Consider the following 14,213-nt stretch of genomic DNA (forward strand, 5'->3'; position numbering starts at 1 on the left):
ATGCACCTATGGATACCTTATTTTTGAAAAGGAGACAAAAATATACAATGGTGCAAAGACAGCCTCTTCAATAAATGGTGCTGGGAAAACTGGACAGCTACACGTAAAAGAATGAAATTAGAAAACTTCCTAACACAATATACAGAGATAAACTCAAAATGGATTAAAGACCTAAATGTAAGACAAGAAACTATAAAACTCTTAGAGGAAAACATAGGCAGAACACTTGATGACATAAATCAAAGCAAGATACTCTATGACCCACCTCCTAAAGTAATGGAAATAAAAGCCAAAGTAAACAAGTGGAACTTGATTAAACTTAAAAGCATTTGCACAAATGCAAAGGAAACTATAAGCAAGGTGAAAAGACAACCCTCAGAATGAGAGAAAATAATAGCAAATGAAACAACTGCTGCTGCTGTTGCTGCTAAGTCGAGTCAGTTGTGTCTGACTCTCTGCAACCCCATAGACGGCAGCCCACCAGGCTCCCCTGTCCCTGGGATTCTCCAGGCAAGAACACTGGAGTGGGTTGCCATTTCCTTCTCCAATGCATGAAAGTGAAAAGTGAAAGTGAAGTCTCTCAGTCCTGTCTGACTCTTAGCGACTTCATGGACTGCAGCCTGTCAGGCTCCTCCGTCCATGTCCATGGGATTTTCCAGGCAAGAGTACTGGAGTGGGTTGCCCATGCCTTCTCCTGAAACAACTGACAAAGGAATAATTTCCAAAATATACAGGCAGCTCATACAACTCAATACTGGAAAAACAAACAACATAATCAAAAAGTGAGAAAAAGACCTAAACAGACATTTCTCCAAAGAAGACATACATATGGTAACAAACACATGAAAAGATGCTCAACATCATTCATTATTAGAGAAATGCAAATCAAAAATACAATGAAATATCACTTCACACCAGTCAGAATGGCCCTCATCAAAAATTCTACAAACAATAAATGCTGGAAGGGGTGTGGAGAAAAGGGAACACTCTTGTACTGTTGGTGGGAATGTAAATTGATACAGCCACCATGGAAGATTGTATGGAGATTCCTTAAAAAACTAGGAATAAAACCACCATAAGACTCAGCAATCCCACTTCTAGGCATACACCCTGAGGAAACCAAAATTGAAAGAGACACATGTATCCCATTGTTATTCACAGCACTATGTACAATAGCTAGAATGTGGAAGCAGCCTAGATGTCCATGGACAGATGAATGGATAAAGAAGTTGTGGTACATATACACAATGGAATATTACTCAGCCATAAAAAGGAATGCATTTTAGTCAGTTCTGATGATGTGGGTGAACAGAGTGAAGTGAGTCAGAAAGAGAAAGAGAAATATTGTATTCTAACACATATATACGGAATCTAGAAGAATGGTACTGAAGAACTTTTTTACAGGGCCGCAATGGAGAAACAGACATAGAGAATAGACTTATGGACATGGGGAGAGGGGAGGAGAGGGTGAGATGTATGAACAGAGTAACATAGAAACTTAATTACTGTATGTAAAATAGATAGCCAATGGGAATTTGCTGTTTGGCTCAGGAAACTCAAACAGGGGCTCTGTATCAACCTAGAGGGGTGGGATGGGGAGGGAGGTTCAAAAGGGAGGGGACATATGTATACCTATGGCTGATTCATGTTGAGGTTTGACAGAAAACAACAAAATTCTGTAAAGCAGTTATCCTTCAATAAAGAAAAAAAAAATTGTTAAAAAAAAATCATTGCCATCTATTATTAACCACAAATCCCATCAATGGTTCTAAGTCTTCTGTCAGAAATGTCAGTGGTATGAATAGTCTGGATTACTTTTTACCTCACTGTGATTCCAAGCCACTCTCAGAAACCTATGGAGGTATTTCCACTGGTTGTGAAGGAAGCTGATGGCTGCAAACCTGCTACCCGTGGTACACCAATAAGTTTCTGTAAGAAATGCTAAAATCTTTCTTAATTGCTCCCAAGGTCCCATAACATGCACTCTTGAAAGGTACTGAGCTGTCTAGAGAAGGGTGGAATCAATCAGGATTCCACAGTTAAATCCTGGCTGCTCGCAGCTGCCCTGTGCCCTCTGTGGGTTGAGAGGGCTTTTCTAAAAGGTGGCACTGGCCAGGGAAGCCGCCCACCAGCTCCTCTGGTTCATCCACTTCCTCAGCTGGCGAATTCCCTGGTTGTTGTTGTCTAGTTGTTGAGTCTGACTCTGCAACCCCTTGAACTATTGCCCTCCAGGCTCTTCGGTCCGTGGAAATTCCCTGGCAAGAATACTGGAGTGGGTTGCCATTTCCTTCTCCAGTGGATCTTCCCCACCCAGGGATCAAACCTATGTTGACCCACATCTCCTGTATTGGCAGGCGGATTCTTTACTGCTGAGCCACCAGGGACGCCCTGTATTCCCTGGTACTGATGGTCATCCCACTGGGAGAGTTTAGGAATGATTCCTGACCCTCAAACTTGCCCACATTCATTGCTTTCTTCTGCTCCCTTAGCTGCCCAAGCAGGATTCTTCCTTTTGAATTTCCATTTTCTGCTCTTTGAGTGTCTGGTCACATCTAGGGCTGGGAGTTATTATTTTTACCCAAAGGAGTATTTTCCCTTACTTCTAAAACATTGCTTCAGCTATGAGGGACCTTATGACCCAAGTCTGTGTTTATCCGCTCGTCTGCTTTCTATCTTCTTTGGATAGGGACAATTGTTCCCTCTTCTGCAGCTCCAGGCTGACAACCTCCTGAGGCTGGTTGCCACACCCCCAGCAAGCACGGCTGCATTTTAAGTAGCTCTGCACACAATGGGAGCGCTTTTACAGTTCTTCCTCTCCTGGGTGAGTATAGATTTTTTAAAGGCAGTGGCAGAATGCATCCCAGCAGATACACCCTGACCCAGTTAACTAGGGATAAACAAAATAGCGGTGGGAGGCGCCCTTCTAATTTCTGTACTTGTAATGAAAGTCCTATAAAATGACTAATTATGATTTAGGCTAGGGAAACAAAGACTGAACTCTGCAAGATGAGAGATTTCCTCTGGGGCAGAGAAGACCTCTTCTAGTGGCAGGAAGGGCACTGGGTTTGGACTTAGGACTTCTGAGCTTGATTGCCTGTTCTGACTTTTGGGAGGTGTGTGCTCTGAACAAGTTACTAAATATACCCGAGCTTCCATTTCTATTACAAAGTGAAGGACCTGAACGAGATTCCTGAGGGACACCATTCCAGCTCTCAGTTCTCTGGTTCTGCAGAAAAGAATTATAGTCTGTTTACATGACTGGATCCAACTGGTTCCTGTCGTCCTTGGACTGATCTTTCAGTGGTGGTGGTTTAGTCGTTAAGTCATGTCTGACTCTTGCGATCCCATGGACTGTAGCCGTGGGATTCTCCAGGCAAGAATACTGGAGTGGGTTGCTATTTCCTTCTCCAGGGGATCTTCCCGATCCAGGAATCGCATCCGGGTCTCCTGCATTGCAGGCAGATGATTTACCAACTGAGCTATGAGGGAAGCCACTTGATACAAGGACAACCTTACAGGTAAATACCAAAGAATATTCTTTTCATGTTGTTCCACTTTTTAATAAAAAAAAGTTTAACGGCAATTATATAATCATTTAAAAATATTTTATTAAGCACTGGTTTTAAAAATGCGAGAGAAGAATATAACACCTCAGAGCAAATGCTTGAAGGTAAAACAAATATCACTATAAATATTGCACGTATAAAAATCTCTTTTTTACATCTTCACACAACTCATTTCTAAAATATCCTTTTACAGAGATGCATAAATAAACTGCTTCCAAACTGTCAACGTTTGATACATTTAGCCTCATCACCCCACTGAGTCTGCAGGCTTCCAATCAGATATCTGCTCCTCTTCCATGCAGGCAACAGAACTTCCATCAGCAACACCCGAGCTCTCCTACCTACATCCTGTGAAGAGTAAATCTCTCTGAATGCTCAATATTTCAGGTTATAAATTTTCTTCTTCTACTGAGAAAAAAGATCTTTCAAAGGCAGTGACAGAACGCAGCTTAAATGGACACAGTGTTAACATTGCTTGTTCTTCAGGGCATCTAGGAGCTTCTGATTCTTGGTCTTGAACATCATGATAAAGCTGTTGGGCATGATCTTGCCTCGCCCATCTTCACCCACTTGACCCATAATTATGTAATTTAAACCTAAAAGAGAATGTAAGATTAATTTTTTTCTCTGTGTGTGTTGGTTTGAAACAACTTAGACTATAACTTACCTCCAGGTAAACGTTCTATAAATGGTGTGATTAGATATTTGTTCTTTCTAGCATAAAATCTTGTTTAAGACTCTCATTGAAAAAAAAAAATCTAACTTTGACAGAATAGAATGTTCCAGGTCTGCTTACATTAGGAAACTGGATGGAATGATTAGACCCAGTCAGGTCCAGTTCTGCATAAGGTCTAATATATTTACTGAGTGTTCTCTACAAACACTATTCCTGTGAAAAGCTCCCCTTCCTCAAGGGGCCGTCTTCAGAAGGCCCCTCCTGGTCCCACTAGGCTTCTGGATCTCCCCAGGCATTTGGCAACTAGTGATCCATTGACTTCCAAGTTGTTGTCTTGAACTTTTTATTAACCCCTCCAACATTTATACTATGTAAGTTTTTTGAGGGCATGGTTGGACCATATACTTCCTTACGTTCTTATAGTCCCTAAAAAGATATGTGCTAAAAAGTACTTCTATCTGTTGTTCTATTTTTTTTTATATATCTGTGTGTCTGGTTAAGGTAGGTAGGCCTAGACTGGAGCCCACACTGAGGAATGTTGGGTTCAGCTCTGAAGATTTACCTTGCTTCAGAAAAATGTATGTGTTACCACCTCCTTTACTCTCCCTCTCCCTCTGTGTGTCATAAGAGACATTTTCCCCCTCTATAAGCCTTCCTCTGTGGTCTACCACTATAACTGTAGTGGTCCTGAGCCTATGAAGGCTTGGCAGGCTGGGCGGGCAGATGCCACCACAATAGAGATGACAGTTAAGTATGAGATCTGATGAGATGAGATGAGATGAGATATGACAGTAAGTGTCCAGACCTGGATTATTTGATGTTCCAGGTACTTCTGGAAAGAAGTCTTACCTTTTACAGAGTCTTTACTATTCTCTCTTGAGAGTCAATGGGATTATTATTTGGAATTTATGTGTTTTGCATGCATATTTGTGCTTCTCTCTGATTATTTCTTTAAGAAACTATGTTTTAGAGTGTAATTTCTGAGCAACAGTATGTGAGCATATGAAAGTTGTACTATGTTGCTTTTTCAACAAACTATAAGGTGGTATTGGCCTTATTTTTCTGATGCTCACTCCTTTTCTTAGTAGTGAGGTACAATGTTACTGTATTAATTTATAATTTATTCTTGATTATATCCTTTCTACATTTTGCTTTGAAATCACCAATTATTTTCTATTCAGAAATCAAGTCCTTAATACTACTTAAATAATATCAACCTTTTATCCGTTGTGTTTTCAAAAATTACTCTATCATTTTATTTATCATGTTTGTTGCATTTTAATCTCATTTATAATGTTATATGAAGCTCTGAAGATCAAATCTGTTATGATAAAACTGATTAAAATTTCCCTTTCTGGCATTTTCCATTTTATTGTAGAAAGATTTTCTTATAATATATATATTTTTTCAAAAATAGAGTCAATGTGAAGCTGCTGGCCTCTGACTTTTCTGAACAATCTGAATTCATAGTAAAGCTTTCTTAATGTGGATATTTGTATTTCTGTTTGTGTGGTAGAGGTTTGGCTTCTTTTGATTGTGGAAGAAGTTTGTAATAAGACTGAGGAAAGGAACAAGCTGATGTCGGATGGGAAGTCACGGTTCATCACACAGTGGAGTGCCAGGCATTACTGCCATTACTGCCATTCCAAAGAAAGAGAGAGCTGTGTATGTGCTGTTGATGGAAAGCTGTCCACGTACATATCATGTGGAGGAAAGTTTAAGCAGAATATGTGCAGAAAGATCCCATTTGTCTACATGTGTATGTACATTTTTACATGGACAGAACTTTCTGGAAGGAGCTTTTCGTTGTGCCTCCAGGGAAAGGGAAAGGGCTTCCCTTTTTATTTTAAATCCTTCTCTACTTAGTTGGCACTAGTGGTAAAGACTGCCTAGCAATGCAGGAGACATCAGAGATGTGGGTTCAACCCCTGGATTGGGAAGATCCCCTGGAGGAGGGCATGGCAACCCACTCCAGTATTCTTGCCTGGAGAATCTCCAGGGACAGAAGAGCCTGGCGGGCTATATAGTCCATAGGGTCGCAAAGAGTCAGACCAAACAGACTAAAGCGACTAACCATGCACTACTTATTTAACTTTTTAAAAAACCATAGAACATAACATTACTTTTATATACCTGTTTTAAAAAATCACGTGCTCTGGCTCTAGGGTAATTTTCCTTTTCCTAAAATTTATCTTAATAAGCTCACTCTCACCTGTGAATTTAATAATCTCATATCTACAGATGAGCCCCAGATCTTTCATTCTAGCCCATAGATACCTCTCTCTTCTGAACACCAGCTCTGAATTTCCTGTTCCTTTTTTTAAAAAATATTTTTATTTGGCTGCACTGGGTCTTAGTTGCTGCTCATGGGATCTTCAATCGTCACTGAGGTATGTAAACTCTTAACTACAGCATGTGGGATCTAGTTCCCTGAATCAGGAATTGAACCCGGGCCCCCTGCATTGGGAGTGTAGAATCTTAGCCACTGGACCACCAGGGAAGTCCTTGAATTTCCTATTCCTTGATAGATATTTTCCTCTACACATAGTAGTGGTACTTTAAGTGCAATAGCTGAAAATCTTTCTCCTAAACCTCTTTCTCTGTCTGTTCCCTATTGATCCAATTTCAAATGCTTCTTGAACTCACTGACCATTTCCATCATCCTGTCTTCTCTCACAAGTTACAGGAACTGAGATTGGAGCCCAGTTCTGCCTGACTCCAAGGCCCTCCTTCTCCATCAGAAGCGGGCAATACATGAGCCATGACTTGACTTCTCTAGACCAGCCACGGTGTGTAAAGATCCATGACTTGTTCGGAGAGGCTCTTCTTTCCCCTTCTCTACCCTTGAGCTCCCCTGGAAGATAGAATGGAGTTTTCTTCCTGCTCACCTCTTCTGAGGAGTGGGCACTGCTTGCAGACCACGATGACCTTGGCACTCATGTTCTTGCCGGCCTGCTGAATTGCCAGATTGCCCTCTTTATAAATGTTGATGATCGAGACCGTGGCATGCAAACTCCCACCTCGAGGGATGGTGGTGATGACGGTGCCGGCCAAGACTGCAAAAGAAAACATTTTTTAAATCATAGGACAGTGAAGACAAATGTAAGCAGAACTGAAAACAGTTGTGTTGATACATTCCTCTAACTTTCAGGTGGGAAACATTTTAATGTTAGAAAGAAGGGCCTAATAAGAGTCATTAAATTTAATTCTATATATCTGTCACCAAAATTCAGGTTGAAAAACAGGAGTCGTGGGGCTGTAATGTTACCCTAGCTGTTATGCATTGAAAAAAACCAAAATAACTACCAAACTGCAGCCAGTTGCTGAGACAGAGACTTGTTCCAATGTTTTATCCAACGTGTGGATCAATTACCAAACATGGTAATTGTTAATACTCAACAGGACCGTGTATCTTTAAGGCAGTGCCATAATAAGAAGTTGCATGCTGGAGGGTTGAGCCATAAAGATCTGAGTCCTTGTGTCTGTGTGGGTGAGCACTTACCTTTCTGTATCTCCCCCTGGTTCCTCTCTTTTTATTTATTTATTTGGCTGAGCTGGGTCTTAGTTGCTGCATTCAAGATCTTAGTTCCCCAACCAGGGATCGAACCCAAGCACCCTACATTGGGAGCTCAGAGTCTTAGCCACTGGACTTCTAGGGAAGTCCCTCTGGGTCTTTCATATTCTCTTTCTTATCTATCCTTTTTATCTCAATTAACAAGTCAAAGTATAGAAGTGAGGTATAACATTAAATATTTCCTTGGTTAGAAAAACTCTAGCAAAATTCCATTGCTTTTCATTATGTAACTCTCTCTTCTTACCATGTAACACTCAGAGAAGAGTCTTACTTCTGAGCCACAGAAAGAAAGATGCAGTATTTCACAAAGGCATGCTTTGGGCATTTTTTGGAGGGGGTGTATTCCATGTGATGCAGGACTTGCACTGAATGTCTTTTTGACAATCCTGTCCTTACCCAGAAAACCAACTGCAGCCCCCAGTCATTGTGAAACCAAAACCTGCCTCTAAAGGGCTTTCCTTGGTGGTCCAGTGGTTAAGACTCCATGCTTCCACTGCAGGGGGCATAGGTTCGATCCCTGGTCAGGGAACCAAGAGTTACTGCATGCCTCATGATGTGGCCAATTAAAACAAAAACAAAACCCTGCCCCTAAAAGACCATTACCAATCCTGGTTAGGAACCAACTGGCCTCTGGTAATAATATTGGGTCATTTTGCCGTGTGAATGTCACAATGGAATAGATGGAGTTTTGGACTTGATAATATTACCCTTTCAGGATAAAATGAAAACTCACTGCTTATGTGGTGTGCACAGCTCATCACATCAGAATTTTTATTACGCCTTACTTTGATTCCCAGTGATGAGCGATTCTCTGCAAAATGTCAGTTGGTAGCAGAGTGAAATCAGATAGCGCCGAAGGACTGGGAGGGAGATTTCTTTAAGCACCTGTTACAGGAGATCACACGGGATGTGGGAGCAATGACACCTGGTGCAACTGGTCTTCATTTTCATGCTGGTTATTTGAATTTTGACATGCAAACTCCAGTTAGACTTAGGGCCCTAGTATTTTTATTGGGGTATAGTTGCTTTGGGGGCATCCCAGGTGGCTCAGTGCTAAAGAATTTGCCTGCCAATGCAGGAGACTCAGGAAACTCAGGTTTGATTCCTGGGTCGGGAAGATCCCTTGGAGTAGGAAATGGCAACCCACTCTAGTATTCTTGTCTGGGAAATCCCAAGGACAGAGGAACCTGACGGGCTCCACTCTGTGGGGTCACAAAGAATTGGACACGACTGAGCTACTGAGCATGCATAGTTACTTTATAATGTGGTACAACAAACTGAATTAGCTGTGTGTGTGTGTGTGTGTGTGTGTGTGTGTGTGTGTGTGTGCACGCTCAATCATGCCCGACTCTTTTTGACTCCATGGACTGTAGCCCACTAGTCTCCTCTGTTCACGGAATGTCCCAGGCAAGAATACTAGAGTGGGAAGCCGTTTCCTCCTTCAGGGCATCTTACCAACTCAGGGATTAAACTCTCACATCGCCTGCACTGGCAGGCAAATTCGTTACCAAATGAGCCACTTGGGAAGCCCTGAATTAGCTATATGTATACATATATTCCCTCCCTCTTGAGGGCCCTAGATTCTTTACTGTCCTCACATCTTTACTACAATATGGTCAATCTGGGCTGCAGTTACCACTTGAAGGCATAAGAAAAAGCAAGCAAAGCCTCTTCTGGGAGGCCTTCTGTGTTGGGTAACCTATTTAGGCTGTAGCAACTTTCTTTTCCTGATAAGACTTTTCTTCCAAATTCCTTTTAAACATAACCAACATAATTCAACTTGGGATCATTTGCTCTTAAGCAGTTTTTACAGAATGTGCAAGATTTTTTTAATTGGAAAAAAAAACTCTTTAGGAATTCTGATTCATTAGGTAATATCTCCTCAGTTTCCAGTTTATAAGCGTTTCCAAATGGATTTCAGATTTTCAAGTTTTAATTTCGTCCTCTGGAGGGACACTGCAAAGGAAATAACTTGAATTTCTTCTGAGAGAGGCCAGCTTGGATATGTTTCTGATTTTTTTAAGTTGAATTACAGATGTGTGAAAAAATACTCAGTACATGAAAACTATGTGAGAAAAAAAAAAAGGATGCCGGGCTTTTTTTCTGGGGTGAGGGAAACACTGAGCCAGCCAGAATACACAGGACAGCAGTGTCATATACCAGAAGTCAAATTATTAAGTTTTAAGTTTATGTAAGAAATGTATATTTTCTGCACACATTTTTCTCAGTTGTGAACTCATACTTCGAATGGTGCAACACACCTTAGCGTGGAGGAAAATATTTTCCTGGGTAGATGCAGAGTGTAACTGACCCTTTACCATCCCATTCATGGCAGTGCCTTTGAGATTAAGCATGCAGTTTCGGGTTTCTGATTAAAGAGGAAAGGCTGGGTTTTCTTTCTTACCGAAGTTACTTGAGCAATAATTACTCTCCAGGGTCCCCGACCGTCTACACTTCTGCTGACACAGGGCCACAGTGGGCTTTAAACCTTCATTCCAAGAAGAAATACACAAGATTCAGGGAAATGAATGCATATATAATTGGTGTTTAGATCTGAATAAGCCCATTTAAAATTCCCATATATTTCTCTGAGCCACCAATCTGCCACTGCAATGAAATAATTAAAGAACCTGCAAAGGATATGCCTCATGTTACCAACTTCTACTCTTAATTTCCTCAGGGTAACTCAATGTCTTCTGCTGAGCTTTAAACCTGAGATCAAAGATAACCCAAATTTAGCCCTATTCTCTTCTTCCTTTATATATAACTAATGCTGTAACCAAAAATAGATGCAGTCTCATGTGCCCTGCTTACCAAAAACCCAGAACAACAAATAAGAACACAGAATAGGTTAACTCTTCACTTCACCAAAGGAATCTTATGGGGTTCCCCTGAGTGGAGGGAGTTTTCTTGGTGCATTTGAAATACACAATTACCCAAATGTTAGTATTACAGGTTTTGGGGAACAATGCTCATGTGATGAAGTGTGCTATATCTGTAATTAGATGCAATCCATCACTAAAACATTTTGAGCCTGTCATTGCCTATAAGGATCTTAAGAACTGAGTAGACAAATTTAAAGTACAACTAAATAGATAAACACAGTGGTTCTCAATTGGGGGTGATTTCTCCCACCAGGTGACATATGGTAAACTCTGGAAATATTTTTGGCAGTCACAACTAGGGGATGATACCAGCATCTAGTAGATAGATAACCAGTGATGCTGCTCAACATTTCACAGTGAACAGGACAGCCCCCAACAGCAAAGAATCATCTGGCCAAAAATGTAAATAGTGCCAAGGTTGGAAAGCTGTGATATGATGATGATAATATTTAATTCTTATGAAATGAAATGAAAGTATTTAATCCTCATTATCATCATTAAAAATGTTTCCAAAACATTTGGTAATGATTCCCTTATATGTGGCAACATCTCAGGAAGAACTAAACAGAACAACTGTCATAGAGTTGTGCATATTGGGTAATTTGTCCTTCTAATATGTTCTGCTAACCCTTCTGTGAATTTACTCTTAATTTGTATCCCTACTTATCTCCAAAAGGATCTAAAGTGGATTATAATATTAAAATATACACAGCATAATGTTAAAATATACATAATAGCATATATATATTTATTTTAGAGAAAGAGCTCAGAAAGCATTTAGAGGGAATATTGTTCTAAAAGTTGGGGACCTAAATTTATCTAATTCACTGAGTCCAAAGCTAAGTGCCTTAGTGGTTCTCCTTGTCTGATGAAAGAGCATCTTCTTCCGAGGACCACTTGAAACCAGCTCCTTCTCGGCCTCAGGACATTAGCCTGGACGTTGGGTGGGTGTCCGTGTCCCACCCTGACACGCTTCATCTTCCTGTCTGCTCTCTGCCGCCCTGCACACCCAAGCGTGGCACAGCGTTTTCAGCTTTCCTCTTCATGTGCTCCCTCAACCATCTCGGTGGGTCCTCCCTCCTTGGGGACGATCCCTCTCTGGCTGTAGCCTAAACCCTCCCCCTCCACCCCAGATGTTCCCTCTGATCCATCTTTGCCCCTCAGTCCCAAGCTCATGTGTCCTTCTGCTGAAGTCTCACCACCAATCTCTCATCCTTCATTCAACAGAACCTCCTTTCCTTCATGCTTATTTATTTAATCTCCTACTCTCATGACTACTTATTCTTTCTTTCTTTAGAGGTTCAACATACTGACCCCTCTCCTATTTCCCACTCCACTGACCTGGCCCATCTTAATTCCTTAGCTTCTCCACATAGTTTTCATGGTCCTTTAGATCAGTCATTTTCTTAACAATACTTACACTCCTGTTCCGCTCTGCCCTCTGCCCTTTAGCAGTCCTGTAGGAGACTCTTTCCTCTTTCTGTGCCTGCTCACAGACAGCTGAGAACACAAACAGACCCTCATCCAAGTGACAAGCTGCTCCCACAACCCCCAGGGCTCCCACCTCCCTTCTCGTTCTCAGCGGGTGACCTTGCCCATTTTCTGGTGAGAACAAAGATCACAGAACAAAATGTCCTCCACCAGGCCTCCGAGCTGTCTCCATCTGTACCCTCACTTCCTTCCTCTCCTAAGAGAGGAGGCTGTCTACCTCTGGCCTAAGGTCTGTCCTTCTGCATGCCCTCTGGAGGCCAGACCCTGCCATCTTTGTGGAAATTTCCTCCTCAGTTGTTCCCTTGCTCCGCCCTTCTGTTTTCCCTCTTTGCAAGCTACTTCCCCTCAGCTTCACCACGTTCAAACACTCAGGCTCTCTACCTCCCTTCCTCAGGGCCGAACCCTCAGACTGAGTTGCTGGACTCGGTGTTCACTTCCTTGCCATGCTCCGCACGCCCCCTCGCCCTTGTCCAGCTTCTACCTGCACCACTTGGCTCAGACAACCCCTGCCAGGGTGTCCGGCAGCCTCCACATCATGAAATCAGATGGTACCACTCTATTCCTGCTCTTGTTTAAAGTCTCATCAACATCTGAGTGAGATGAAGTCTCAACATTAAGTGAGAATCTAACCCTGAACTTTGCTTAAATCCACCAACAGCTTCCTCCACACTTAGGATAAAATCCCAAATACTTAGAGCATAAGGAGCAAGGTGATAGAGCCCAAAGATGAAGCTAGAAGGAGAGGCCCCAGGGACAAAGTGTGAAGGAGATTGGCCCCTGCGCTGTCCTCTGGTCTGGCCGCTGGCCACAGGAGGCTTTTTAAATTTAATGAAGTTAAAAATTCAGATCTTTAGTTGCACTAATCACATTTCAAGCATCTAAAAGTGGCCACCGTATTGGAAGGCATAGGTGTAGACAAGAGGGGGAAAGATACAGTCTGCGCTGTTGGGAGTGGGGGGAAGGGGCAGGGCATGCTGTGGGGAGTTAAGATAGAGAAGTCAAGGGAACTCTAGGAGTGTGGCTACAGATGCTGTGGCCCAGGCTTGAGAAAACAGGTGGAGAAGCAGAAATGAGACAGAATATAGTGTGATAGGAATGAGTTAAATCTGATATATTTTCATTTCAGTGGCTAGCAGTTGCAAACCTGTAGGAGATAATTAAAAATTCATGTTTGCAACTTCAGAGAAAGTTTAGGACTGGATATAAAAGCTGGAGAACCACATGGGTGCAGACAGATGATTCACTGGAAAGAATAAGGACACCAAGGTCCACTGAGAGAACTGGAGAAACACTGCTGCGATGTGCGGCAGTACACTTCCGGGCCACAAGGTGGCACACTCGCGGAGTGCTCAGAAAAATCAGCCCTTCCGGAAGTGCCTGTACTCAGGACAGCCCTCTCTGCGAACTGGCAGAAAATGGCGGGCAATAAAGCTGGGCTTATTTCCGCCTATTTCACGTCTTAACCTTAGATTCCCCCTTCCCACTTGTTTCTCCTCCCTTTTCGATTTTGAGATCTGAGGCCTGAAATCCTGGAGGGCTGTGCTGATGGGATGTAGAGACAAGAAACAGGAACCCTCTGTTGCCCTTGCATTTCTTAGGTCATACCCAGACCAGAGGTCCCCAGTTGGTGTCTACAATACATAGAATATTTTTGTTTGATTTACTCCAGTTTGAAAAAATAATATATTTTGTATGGCACATTTTGGATCATACCCCTGCCCACAACAAAGTCCAAATACTGGCAGAAATGAAACCAAGCAGGAATCAGGGCCCTGAAATTTTAACCCAAAATACTACAGTTCTATGTAACAAACAGAAAAACATGATTTTATAAATGCCAAGAAGGAAAATTAGGCTTGTTATGATCTCTACTTATAATAGGGTTCCTAGTATTTTTAAGTGACCATAATTTTCTTGGATAACATTTTAAAATTATTAGCTTATAAGCATTCTTATATCTTATACTTTTCTTTCATTAATGGAATCATATTATTCTCTGATGTAGGTTTTTGTCTTATTTA

General features: G+C 41.8%; 1 protein-coding gene across 1 annotated transcript in view; it reads right to left on the bottom strand.

Moving 5' to 3' along the window:
- Positions 1 to 3,586: 3,586 nt before the first annotated feature.
- The window catches only part of PCOLCE2 (procollagen C-endopeptidase enhancer 2), an 81,562-nt gene continuing 70,935 nt past the window's right edge, over positions 3,587 to 14,213 (bottom strand). Inside the window, exons 7-9 of the mRNA XM_043874546.1 lie at positions 10,221 to 10,304; positions 7,131 to 7,298; positions 3,587 to 4,162 (exon numbers count right to left, since the gene is read on the bottom strand). Of these exons, the coding sequence (XP_043730481.1) occupies positions 4,032 to 4,162; positions 7,131 to 7,298; positions 10,221 to 10,304 (383 nt within the window). The 3' untranslated portion in view covers positions 3,587 to 4,031. The remainder of the gene's footprint in view (positions 4,163 to 7,130; positions 7,299 to 10,220; positions 10,305 to 14,213) is intronic.

This window comes from Cervus elaphus, chromosome 19 (assembly GCF_910594005.1).
Source record: "Cervus elaphus chromosome 19, mCerEla1.1, whole genome shotgun sequence".
Lineage (NCBI taxonomy): Eukaryota > Metazoa > Chordata > Mammalia > Artiodactyla > Cervidae > Cervus > Cervus elaphus.